The 12,401-nt window shown below is 41.7% G+C and overlaps 3 protein-coding genes across 3 annotated transcripts in view; 1 reads left to right on the top strand and 2 right to left on the bottom strand.

Moving 5' to 3' along the window:
- LOC118328709 (inositol 1,4,5-trisphosphate receptor type 1) overlaps nucleotides 1–494 on the bottom strand; it is a gene marked incomplete in the record, with an annotated part of 65,849 nt that extends 65,355 nt beyond the window's left edge. The window contains 1 exon segment of the mRNA XM_035662593.1: nucleotides 91–494.
- Nucleotides 495–696: 202 nt separating this feature from the next.
- Nucleotides 697–7,260, top strand: sumf1 (sulfatase modifying factor 1). Its single transcript, XM_035662594.1, has 9 exons — nucleotides 697–1,053; nucleotides 1,989–2,162; nucleotides 2,249–2,323; nucleotides 3,265–3,347; nucleotides 4,030–4,152; nucleotides 4,244–4,358; nucleotides 5,580–5,693; nucleotides 5,776–5,835; nucleotides 6,608–7,260. Exons 1-9 carry the CDS (start codon nucleotides 781–783, stop codon nucleotides 6,707–6,709), a joined length of 1,119 nt encoding a protein of 372 aa, XP_035518487.1. The 5' UTR covers nucleotides 697–780; the 3' UTR covers nucleotides 6,710–7,260.
- A 584-nt stretch (nucleotides 7,261–7,844) lies between these two features.
- LOC118328430 (leucine-rich repeat neuronal protein 1-like) lies at nucleotides 7,845–10,886 on the bottom strand. The gene has a single exon (XM_035662173.1). The coding sequence runs from the start codon at nucleotides 10,657–10,659 to the stop codon at nucleotides 8,512–8,514; it is 2,148 nt and encodes a 715-aa protein (XP_035518066.1). The 5' UTR covers nucleotides 10,660–10,886; the 3' UTR covers nucleotides 7,845–8,511.
- Nucleotides 10,887–12,401: the final 1,515 nt, after the last annotated feature.

Here is a 12,401-nt window from a genome sequence, read left to right as displayed (position 1 = left end):
CTCTCTCTCTCTCTGCCCCCCCACCCCACTACTAGCTGATAGAGATAGGAAAGAGAGGATGAACTGTACAAGTTAAGCGCTCAACTTTACCTCGGTTAGTGGTGAAACGCTCGGCTGTTTCAGCTTTCTCCGGACCGGGCTAAGACAACATGACTACGGCTCGCCTGTTCCTCACCGGGTGGGGGGGCCCCAGGGTGAAATCCAGCCGTCAGCGACTGTAATGATCCAGCTTTGTTTGGTTATTTTCTTGACAGCTCTATCACCTCTCCGCGCCTGTCGCTGCTGCGGGGCTGTGTTCACTGAGGCAGTCAGCAACACTGAGCTGAGCTGAGCTGGCTCTCTGCCACTTCTTCTTCTTCTCCGTCTCAAGCGGCCGTAGTGTTGATCGCTGGGAAATGATGTGGTCCCATCCCACCACTAAAGGGGGGAGTCCAGAGCTGTTATCAGCACACCCGGCGGGGTATTCATTTTTTATGATGCTGATACAATTTGGCACACAGAATCATAAATATGGGTTTGTTTGAGTAATACCTTGAATGGTATTTTCTAATAAAGTCATTTTATTTATATTAAAACAACTGGATTTGCTATTTTTCCAAGCCCTAGTCATGAGTAGCAATTTAATCCTAATCATATAGTAGAAATAACCTACAACTATTCACTTCGGGCAGGAAAGAGTTACATTTTGTGACATCGCAACCCAGCTGACTGACCACGACCACGTGACTTTGCGGAAGTGAGAGGAGAAAATGCGCCGATCTTAAGCGGTGTACTGTGAGAATGCTGCGCAGTTTTGCCCTGTTTTTGTTTCTCTTTGGTTGCGTGAGCAAAGCGTTGTGCGTTCAGGGTTCATGCGGGACTCGGTCAGAAGACGCAGCCCCGCAGGGAGCGGCGGGCTGCGGCTGCGGGCAGCTGAGGAGGGACGGTGCTGTGGAGCCTGTGGAGCCTGTGGAGGACAGGACAGCCTCTGAAGAGCCAGCTGACAAATACTCAAGAGGCGCCAATGAGAGGCTGCCTGAGGGTCGGGCAGATGAGAAGGAGATGCAAAGTCAGGTAATGTGCCCACGCTACAGCTCACAGTAGAGGAGACATGGAGATTTAATATGAAATGAAATGGAATATGTTCAACTAATAGATAAGGTACAGAGGTTGGGAGTGACGCCCTTTAAGGCTACATTAGATAAACTAAAGATATTTTTTTTTTGTCAGACTTGGTTGATCTTCAAATTAAAGTGCATGCAAGTTCTCATTTTAAATTTAGTCTGATGTTGTATCCACCTGCCCTGCTGTAGTAACCTTAAAGACCCTGAAACCTTCTCAGCAACAGCACAGTTTTGCACTGTAAATCAGTTGTTCAGCTCCTCTCAATCAAGAGTGTTCAGAGCCTGTTTGTGGCATTGTGTTTGGTAGTATTAGACAAGGTATGGTAGTTCGACTGCATTTGTTGCTATTACTCATTGATTACGCTCATCCGGCTTTGAGAAATGACAATTAGGTTGTTAGGTGTAGCTTTGTTTAGAGCCCAGTAAAGGTCATAGCCAGGGTTTGCCATTCCTGGTGAGCCAGTCTGACTGCTGCACTCATTGTGGGAGTTCCCTGGTTCCTGGAAAACCTCAGGCATTACTACATGACATTATGCACAATGTCCAATTCATTTGTTGTAGGTGACATCTGGTGCCATGACGTAGGACAAGTTGAATGAGAAATTACATTTCAGCCTTGTGCACAGAAATAGCACAAATCCGTAAATAGTCAGTCAATGTAATTTCTTTTTATTGCTGTTGATATGATTTTATAACTGTGGTGTATGCCTTTGACGTTTATTGAGGAATATGCAGCCTACTGGTCTGATAATACATCTTTGCACAGCCATTTTAAAAACTATAAATCCTTGCAATTCTATAACCTTCATCAAACTAAAGTGATTCATACAACCTCTCGTATGCTTGTAAAAAAAATAAAAATAAAAGTTTATATTCTGCTTTCAGATGGTGCTGATTACTGGAGGAGAGTTCCTGATGGGAACAGACGACCCAGGCATCCCTGCAGATGGAGAGGGCCCTCAGAGGTTGGTGCTTCTGGATTCCTTCTACATGGACATCCAGGAAGTCACTAACCAACAGTTTCAGAACTTCGTCAGTGTCACAGGATACATTACTGAGGTACGCATCATTACTGCATCTAAAGATTAGAGGTTAATGTTATAAAGTTGAGAGGTTTCACTGTGTTTTTATGCTTGTGCTTTTAGGCGGAGAAATTTGGAGACTCGTTTGTATTTGAGGGAATTTTGAGCGAGAGTGTCAAAAACCAAATCACTCAGGCGGTAAGTATGATTATTCAAAGGTCGCCCTACCTGTACAACTCACTTTTTCTTAAGCTACTACACCTATATGAAGCATTGTTAGTGTTATTAGTATCAGCCTTTTGAAGCCCTGTAGATAGACGTCAGATAGATATCTATCCAATTAATATAAATGACAAATTATTGCGATTATTTTGACAGATTTGATTAGTGTGAATGATCATTTTTGCATCACAATTTTCATGTTCTCTGACAAAAACCCCATTAAATTTATGATGATGTGAGATTTGTTGGGGTCTGTACCAAACAAACATGTTTTCTTACATCTGGAGAACAAGATTTATAGGTCAGGACAGCTCTGCAGCACTACAGTACTTCATTATAGTGCAGTTTTGTTTCACATTTTACCATTTTAAAATTGCAGCTTCTGTGATTTGGATATTGCACTTGGTCACTTAATTGTACAGCCCTATTACAAATGTCGGGGGACATAAATCAATTATTATATCATGTTATTATTTTGATGTATTTTAACATTTTTAGAGTAATATATGTGCACTCAGCCTTTAAAGCTCTTCAGAGTACCAGCCTCTGCTCCCACATATTTTTGGCTTTAGGTAGACATGAAGACTATACCACTGTTATTTAACAGCCATGAGAATGTTCACAGGTTTGCTTGTAAGAGCCCTGAGCACAGCAGGCCTCTCAGTGACGAAAGCCAGACAGCAGGGAATTACTGCTACATCTCAGCTGTCATGTGCAGCCTTGATCATGTTGCTGAGAAGGTGCTAGGTACCCATTAGTATGGCAATACTGGAAACCATTAGCACAATTGCAATTCGGTACATTAAAGACAATTCTATGTGAACCATGAAGTGTGCATGTGAGAGAGAATGCAAGGATGAGTATGAAAGAGGGATATCATCCATCATGAAATATTGGTTCCATCACTTTGTCATCAGGTGGCCGCTGCTCCCTGGTGGCTTCCAGTCAAAGGGGCCAACTGGAAGCACCCTGATGGTCCAGACTCCAACATCACAGACAGGTAGAAAGACGCTCTACATATACTTTAATGTTTTATTATTAAAGGGAAGGTTTAAGTCTGTTTTAAACAATACTGTCATGTCCATATGTACATTGAAACAGTTTATGGTCACTGTAATTGTTCTTCCTCTCCATACTGGCCATGAACAGGATTCCAATATAAGTGATGGGGGACAGGAATGAGGAAGTCCTTATTCAGTGTAAAATTACATTCTAAAGTTCAGCTGAAGCTAATATGAAACTTCAGCACTCTGAGTGAGACAAATCAAGTGGGGTTCTTCTGAATTTATAGTCTTTTTAGTACCAGAAGAAACACTGCAGGAAACACAAAGAGGGAATTTGGCACTAAAAAGACTGTAACTTAAGACAAAACCTACTTGATTAGTCTAATTCAGACTGCTGGAGCCTCCTGTTAGCTTCGCTGGAACTTTGCCCAGAACAATGACTGCGGATCTTGTTCCCCATAACTTACATTAGAATCATGTGAAGAAGGGATCCCTCCTTCCAGTCAGTATGCAAAAAACAACTGAAACAATCAAACTCTTTTTGTGAACCTAACTTTTAAACATTGATTCAAAACCAAAATCTTTAACAGTCTTTTCCTCACAGTTATATCTTTTGGTAAAAGCAGAATGAAAACCAAGTACAAGCTTAGTAATTAACTTCAAACCTGTTCCTTGTAGGCTGGACCATCCTGTTCTGCATGTGTCCTGGGCGGATGCTGTTGCCTACTGCTCCTGGGCCAACAAGAGACTTCCTACAGAGGCAGAATGGGAATACGCCTGTAGGGGTGGCCTTAAAGACAGGTACGATATTTAATCATTATGTGACTATAAATATATGCTAATGTGCATGTGCTGTGGTCTTTATTTCGTCATGTACTTCCCCTACATATAGGCTTTACCCCTGGGGAAATAAGTTGAACCCAAAAGGACAACACTATGCCAACCTCTGGCAGGGGGAATTCCCCAACCATAACTCTGGAGAGGATGGATACATCAAAACTTCACCGGTGAGACAGAGAAGACAGAGGGATGCCATAGTTGTTGGGGGAGGAAGGGTGGCTGTTCTCATGAGACATTGTCACAAAACTGGAAACTTTATATTTGAGCCACTGCCTACAGAATCTCCAGGAAATGAAAGGTGCTGGAGATAAGAGCTCATTTCAGAAGTGAATATAGTCCCACCAGCAGCATGCAGCTTACAGAGATCAAATGTATAATCATTAGATAATATTAATCCAGTCTCTTTCTCTACAGGGGCGGCTTTAAAGCCCTGATTTAGAAGTATCAATCATGAATGTATGCACTCAAATTCTTGAAGGGTACGAGCTGCTGAAGGAATGTTAGGAATGTAACAATGTATTGCAAGACCGATAAATCACGATACAAACACACATGTAAACATTCAAATCGGTGAAATTAAAAATGAATTGTAATACTCTATCTAAACACTCACTCGTGTCAGTAGTTGTACCAAAGCGCCAACACATGGCAGCTGCAAGTGAAGACTTTGAAACTGAGAATGCACCATCCTGTTTAAATTGGCAGCTTTTTGGCTTCCCTTAGTCAGAAAATGGAAAAGGTAACAAGATAACAGACAAAACATGTTAAGAGATATGAGGCCATTTTCCAAATAAAAGGAAATATATTTATTGTTTTGCAAAGCTTATATCCTACCTCTGAGAATTAAATGAATGTTTTTCAATCATAGTTAGTCTTGTCTATCTCATATTAAAAAGAATTGCGAGAAAATATAGTATTTTTATAATTAGGATATTTTATAATTAGTATATTGTGAACCCAGTATCGTGAATTGTATCAAATTGAATGGTGTATCGTTACATCCCTAAGGAAAGTGCATCTCTCTGATCCTACAAGCTACCGTACATGGATGTTTATTCTTCACTGATTATAATAACTAAAATGTAATCTCATTTAAACAGCTTGGCATGTTGGGCAATAAAAAAAAAACAACAATGGAGGAAAAAAAAAAATGGGGCTACCTATAAATCCAGATTAAACACTAAGTGATCTGTATATGTGAGTCAGTTCTCAGACTCACATGCTCATTCTGGCAAATATGCACATACAGTACATACAGTACAAACAGCCATAGGGCTTACATAGCTATCATGCTTTCAGAAGATTCAAGTGTTTCTAATAGTTCGGCGTAATACAATTCTTAATCACAACCTGCATTATTGTGGCTATATTTTCCCTGTACCCTGTAGGTGATGTCCTTTCCTGCTAATGGTTTTGGACTGTATGACATAGTGGGGAACGCATGGGAATGGACCTCAGACTGGTGGACTGTGCATCATAACGCAGACCAGCAACACAACCCCGTAAGAACACATTACCTCTACGTTTTTGAGTTTTCCAGGTTTAGGTTTTGTTCTGATATTTAATAATTCCTTTGTCTTTCAGACGGGTCCTCCGTCAGGCACAGACAAGGTGAAGAAGGGAGGGTCATACATGTGCCACAAGGTAAAGAAGACACTTCGACATGCTTATTATGCTCTATAGTTCCAAGTTCAACATCTTGATTGTTAAACATGAAATTAAAAACACCAGTCTAAATGTCCACTGACAGTTAGTTAGATTCAGTGGGTAGTGAGGTCTTTTACAATCTGAGTTCATCAGTGAAAACAGAATAGTTTTGGCCAATGGTGCGAACGTGTTTAATAGCAAATATTGAATCTAAGAAACAGCTCTGACATTAGCATTTCTAAAGGGAGTAAGGAAGCTCACTGTGACTCTCCACTTGTTTAATTACAAAGGGAAAATGCAGACTCTCATATTCTCTCTCCTCTTCCTGGTATGTCAGGTTAAAGCAGTTCCTGTGCTAGAGCACGTCTCATAATGTTCATGGAGTCAAGAGAACTCATATCAAATGCATATGGTGCATTTCATTTATCTGCAAAGCCATTTAAGCCACCCACTGATGACCATTCCAGTTTGCTTGTCACCAGAATTGGTTGCCATGGGAATGTGACTTAATTGCATGCAAAATAAGTCGTAAGCACAGAGGTCCTGTTTGTTTTATATGAATAAACCATGTGAGGGAAGAAAGGACAGCAGTCAAACAGGCTCAATACAGGATGGCAGAAAAAACACATTTAGAAAGAAATGGTGGCTAAACTAAAATGGTCTCTGTGTGATTGTCTCCATAGTGTTTTTTTTCTATACTGTAACAAAAAACAGTAACAGTAAATTAATTAATTGACAGTAAATTTCCCTCTTTTCTTTGCCCCTCCAGTCTTACTGTTACAGATACCGATGTGCAGCTCGAAGCCAAAACACCCCGGACAGCTCAGCCTCTAATCTTGGTTTTCGCTGTGTCTCCCGGGAGCAACAGTGACCTGACCTGCTTGTCTTAAACACAAAATCCGTTCTTCCAGCTGCCCTCTAACCCCAGTGTCAGTTGTAAAGTAAATCAATGAAAGGAATTTAATAGAGGCTCTCTTATGTGCCTTAACATGCATCTGAAGTTGATGGTTTTTCTATTAAAAAAAAGTCAGAGGGTATGAAACAGCTTGGAGAATGTCTTACCTTCCAGCAGATATTCTCAGAAATGTAACGTTTTGCATTTTTTCAGACTTCGTTGATAGCACTGAATAACGTCACGTCATGCTGATTGCGTTTCTGTTTGGGTCGAAGAACTTTTTAGTGGCAAAGATCAGTGTGGTCTTGTAAATGTCAAAAAAATCTCTGCACACAGGTTGTGATTATCAGCAAATGGCTGGTTGAGATACATACACAAAGTCCATGTGAAGTGTGGAATTGCTTTAAAGTTATTGTAAAGTACTGTAATATAATGTTTTCAAACGCTGATAAATGTGTGACAAATGGGATCTCAAACAATCCCGTTAGTCTTTCTTTTTCAATTTCTTAATTATTCATAATAAAAAACTAACCGAAGCATCTTTGTCTTAATGTGACTCAAAATGCTTAATTGAATTTGCACAGGAGACTTGGGGTTTGATGCTAAACCTCAGGGTGCAATTTTGTTCTTACTCTGTGTTTTTATCATTATCACTCTGACAACCATATTAAACCGGTTTAATATGTAGTAGTAGCATCCACTAGAGGGCAGCACATACTCAAATATCTATCTGTATGTGTTTGTATCAAGAGGGTATGTATGAGTTTGTACATAACCATATTGAGAAGTTAAGCTGACACAGTATAAGCCCTGTCTGTAAGGATGGTTCAGGGCAGTGAAAGCTGTGACGGTGTAAAGCTGATTCAGTTTTGGACTGAGATGGGCTTAAGTTGCCTTAAGACATATGATTAAAAATCCACATGAAACCAACAGCCTGTATCACCAGAGTGTGCCTGTCAAAACTGAAAGAATATAATAACTGACAACAGGAATTGAAAAAAAAGACAAAATGTTTGCAAAAGAACCAAAAATTATTTATTTTATCTTCATCAGTATACATATTGCATGTGAAAATAATAAACTAAGCAATTAGCAAAAAAGTCTAATAAAATAAGAGTCAACAGGGAAAGGGTCAAAAAGATTCTAGTGCACCTTAGTAATAAAAACAAAATCTCAAGATGTTTTAACAAACATTTGTATTTCTAGCATTAACATCACATTTAAGAGCAAACTAAAATCCTATTCTCTTGCAGTTTAAATCAGAAAGTTCAAAGGTATAGTTGATACAACATTACTGCACAATTGCTAACATTCAGTAGACAGTTTAATAAGTCTAAACCCCACTGTCAGCTTTTAATTGAAGTTCAGACAAACTCCATTATCTATCAGTGCACAACAGGTTACCTGTTTTACAAAACAGAGAAAAAAAAACACTGATTTCCACTAATAATGCAAGAAGACCATCGGCCCCTGCTGCTGCATTATTAACCCAAAAGAGAGTGAATGCACCACAGAAACAAGAGCATAGCAACTAAGACAACCTGGAGGCTAAATACAGCTGCCATCTTGGAGAGTCCAAAACAATTAAGAGATAGAAAGAATCAAACAAATGCGATACGCTATACTAATAAAAATCCTGTCCTTGATCACTCTGCCTCTTATTAGCAAAGCTGAGAATACAAAAAACATTTGCAACTTTATTCGACTTTTGCACCAAAATGGCAAAAGTGTGTCTTTTTGTGCTGCTAGAGAGGCAGCCAGGCCTCCTTATTAAATCCTTACCACATGTAGTAACTACGCGTGGTGTCAACAGGAGAGAGTTTTCCCTCTGTGCTGCCATCTTTGTCCTTCTCACCGTCAGCCTCCCACAGGTTGATGAGAGGAGGATAAAGCTCGTTCAAGGGGATGGAGGAAGTCTTCAGCATGTATTTCTTCAGAGAGTGGTGGTAGTTTTTTCTCTTCCATCTGCGGGCGATGTAGACGCCCACGGTGGCCAGACTGAGGAAGGCCAGCATGGTCGCCATGACAGCCAGCACAGCCGCACTCGGGTGCTGGTCTGACAGGTCCAAGGCAAAGGTAGCGCTGCGTGTTGTCACATTGACACAAGACTTGTGTGTCTGTAGGTGGATGTTGGACACCGTGAGGCATACCTCATATTCAGTAGCGGGCTGAAGGTGTGTGAGGTTGTACTCATGAACGTCTACAGGGACACGAGCTGTGTAGGTGATGTGTGGGTTGTCAATCTTCATGGTGGCTGAGGCCCACTTTAAGTTGGAGGACATGACGTTAGAATTTACCTTCCAGGAGACCAGGATGGAGTGCGACTCAGTCTGCTTGACATAGATTTTCATCACTTGGGTGCTGTCTAGCAAGGTGCCATTTACACGGATGGTGGCAACCCTTGTGTCAGCTCCTTCTGTGTTCTGGGCCACACAGGTATAATGACCAGAATCCTCCACTTGAACATGAGACAGCCGCAGGGTTCCCTCACTGCTCAAGTGGTAGCGCTCTGACACAGTGTCTATTGTGATTTTGGTCCCAAGAGGAGTCACCCAGTAGATCTCAGGCTCTGGCTCAGCCATGGCTCTGCAGTCAAGACTGACACTCATGCCCAGCTCGAGGTTTAAGTGACTGGGAAAGGTGTTGTGGGATATGAGAGGGAGGCATTGCTCTGGGGACTCCAGCAGCCTTAGCCCTCTAACACGCTGGCCTTTGAGTTCTGATGGGGAGGTGCACAGCATGGACAGGGGCTCCATGAAGCGCACCGTGGTCCGGTTGGAACTCATCCACTCAATGACACAGTCACAGCGCAATGGGTTGCTATGTAGACTGATCTCCCGCAGATTAGGCAACACCTCCACAGTGTGCTGGTAAAGGGCAGTGAGGGCGTTATTGTTGAGCATCAGGCTCTCCAAAGAAGGCATGTCCCTAAAGGCCAACCTATGCACATAAGACAGCTTAGGGTTGTTTGTGGCTTCCAGCTTTGTTAGTTCTGGTAAATTGTCCAGAGCATAGCGATCAATTGACACTAACTCCATCATGTTGTTGATACCCAGCTCTTTCAGACGTAACATGTTCTGGAAATCTCCTTCCTGAATTTTGTGAACTGGATTTTTGTTTAAATCCAAGAATTTCAGATTGGGAACTTTTTGAAGGGCCAGTTGAGGGATTCTGACCAATTTGTTGTCATAGAAAGAAATGCTTTCAAGGTTATCCAAACCTACAAATGCATTTGCTGGAACGTCGGTGAGGTCCATACCAGCCAGGACCAGACTCCTCAGGCTTCCTAGAGGCTTAAAGTTCATGTCTAGGAGGCCAATAACTGGGTTCTCCCCAATCATAAGGATCTCAAGGTTAGGTGTTTCTTCAAACCAGCGGTTGTCTATGACATGGAGCCTGTTGGAGTTGAGGTGAAGGCGCAACAGGTTAAGCAGGCCTGCAAATGCCCGAGGGGAGATGGAGTTTATCTGGTTGTGGTTGATGTAGAGCTCCTGGAGATTGGAGAGGTTTCCCAGGCAGTGGTCTGGCAGCTGACTGATGTGGTTCTCCTCAAGATGCAGGGTAGTCAGGTGGTTCATGCTTGTGAGGCCTACAGCTTCCACAGTGCTGAAGTTGTTCTGGGATAGGTCCAACTCTGTCAAGTTGAACAACGCCTCCAGCTCCCCACTGGTGTGAGAGATCGCGTTACTTTGGAGCAGTAACACCTGAGTATCTGTGGACAGGTTAGTAGGGATGTGCGTGAGCCTCAAGTCATTGCAGTCCACTGTGGTTGCCTCCTTGTAGGTCGACTGGGGGGTGAACCAAGGGCGGATCTCACATACACACAAACGTGGACATTCTTTGCCATGTATGGGCAAAAGAAAGGAAAGAAGAAAGCCAATGCATAGCCAGAGTAGAGGTGGCCAAGGCTGCGAGCTGAGCGCCATGATGTCTGCTCTCTCTGCTCAGATAAAGCTTAGATGAGAGGCAGTGTTCTGAAAAAAGGCTTGGAGAGAAGGTTCATGAGCATTAGTCTTCTTTGTTGATAGCTATGTGCTGTAGGCAATTTTCAGAGTGGTGATTTCTTATCCAGGAGAAAGTTATTTGCAGAATTCAGGGCAGGGGATCATCTGGTCCAAACTTGACCTCTGCTGATTGTTTTCTGTTCTCACTTCCTCACCTTGAAGTTTAAGCCTAAAAAAGACGGAAAAGCAAATGAAATTTTAAAGTCTGCAACATAGATATACATTTTTTTTGATGATCTGTTTGCAAAAAGGTAGTCAGTTATATGAAACAGTGAGAGAGTAAAAAAAACCAAACTGCGTTGGACATCTAAGAAAGTAAGGGAGTCATATTTGGGTTCATACAGAGAGTAACAAATGAGGCAAGGGGCAGTTTTCCAGTGCCACCCCACAGATATTTAGGGGGCTAAATTGACGTATCCAACGGGGCAGAATGAATCTGTCAAATTTGTCTGGTTGCCCTGTTTTTGTGTAGACATTCATTCCTACCTCTTAATGAGCCCCTACACAGCCAGACACAGTTTGAAAATAGGAATAAGTGTGTGGAAAAAGTTACTTCTGGATCTTGAAATAAAATTAAGTGAGGCCATGCATGTCAAAACACTACCTAACCATTATGTTATTCACTTGGCCACTCTCTTTGTTGAACTGTTTCTTTACATGTAATCTGTTACAGCAATTGAATCTCAAGCCTTTGTGCAACATATGTATAATATGTATAGTGAGCGATGAGTGATGATGAGGTTTGATATTAGCTTTGCCCCCCTGATGTGTTGCGTATCTGTCTCCTCAGAGATTACCAACATGTTTTTCTCTCTGTGCTTGGTAGATTATCTGCATACCAGCTTGGTATCAGTGATCCTCTTGAATGAGTGTGTGGGGTGGGCACAGCCGGCAGCTCTGGCTGTGAGCCCATTACACAACAGGCTTAATAAACAGGGAGTGTGTGCTCTTCACTGTTAATCACTCACTACTTGTGATACAGGCCCATAGGAAGCAGTCACACAAATGTGATGTGAATTTAGCTTCTTTTTTAAGAGCCAGAGTTGTGGCAGTGCAGTGTGCACACTGTACTGGTCCAGGTTTGGTTAAACTAAGACAAGCACTGAGTGATTGGAGTGGCCTGACAGCTAAGCCCCCTAAGGAATTGTGATATTTTACATTTTTGCTTTCATTTGTCAATTTTATAGCACCAACTTCTAGAGACATCTGTTGGGATGAGAGGTAAAGACTTGATTTTCAAAGGCAGACACAATGAGCAATAAGGATAAGAATCAGTCATCAGATTCTTCAAATCCTAAAATGAATATTAAACTCTTATGTGATCACTTAGATTTTCTTTTTAAATGATTCACAGACATTCCTCAATTGGCTCTAACTCTATAAGTGTTGTGTCTCTCTGCATTACTGTGTTAGCGTTTCAGTGTGTGTGAGTGATTGTGATTTGTGTGCGATGAGAGAGTTGTCAAAAAGTGGCAATTATCTAAACAACCCAAAGGAATAATCAGCTTCTATAATTGTTTACTTTAGCATGAGGGAAAGAAAGAGAGACTCTCTCACTAAATAAAACCACCACAGTGTCAGCTTCTAGTCTGACTCACTCATAAAAATTCACATTCATCCTCATAAATAAACTGAGGCTGAGCATCCAGTGTGTGTGTGTGTGT

This window comes from Morone saxatilis, unplaced genomic scaffold, assembly GCF_004916995.1.
Source record: "Morone saxatilis isolate NCDOM2014 unplaced genomic scaffold, NCSU_SB_2.0 Contig18, whole genome shotgun sequence".
NCBI lineage: Eukaryota > Metazoa > Chordata > Actinopteri > Moronidae > Morone > Morone saxatilis.
Note: the sequence above shows the minus strand (reverse complement) of the source record. Positions and strands in the feature narration are given on the sequence as shown.

Coding starts and splice junctions, on each gene's coding strand:
- sumf1 (XM_035662594.1), top strand. CDS start 781: ATGCTGCGCAGTTTTGCCCTGTTTTTGTTTCTCTTTGGTTGCGTGAGC. Junction 3,348..4,029: donor GACTCCAACATCACAGACAG/GTAGAAAGACGC, acceptor TGTTCCTTGTAG/GCTGGACCATCCTGTTCTGC. Junction 4,153..4,243: donor AGGGGTGGCCTTAAAGACAG/GTACGATATTTA, acceptor CCCTACATATAG/GCTTTACCCCTGGGGAAATA.
- LOC118328430 (XM_035662173.1), bottom strand. CDS start 10,659: ATGGCGCTCAGCTCGCAGCCTTGGCCACCTCTACTCTGGCTATGCATT.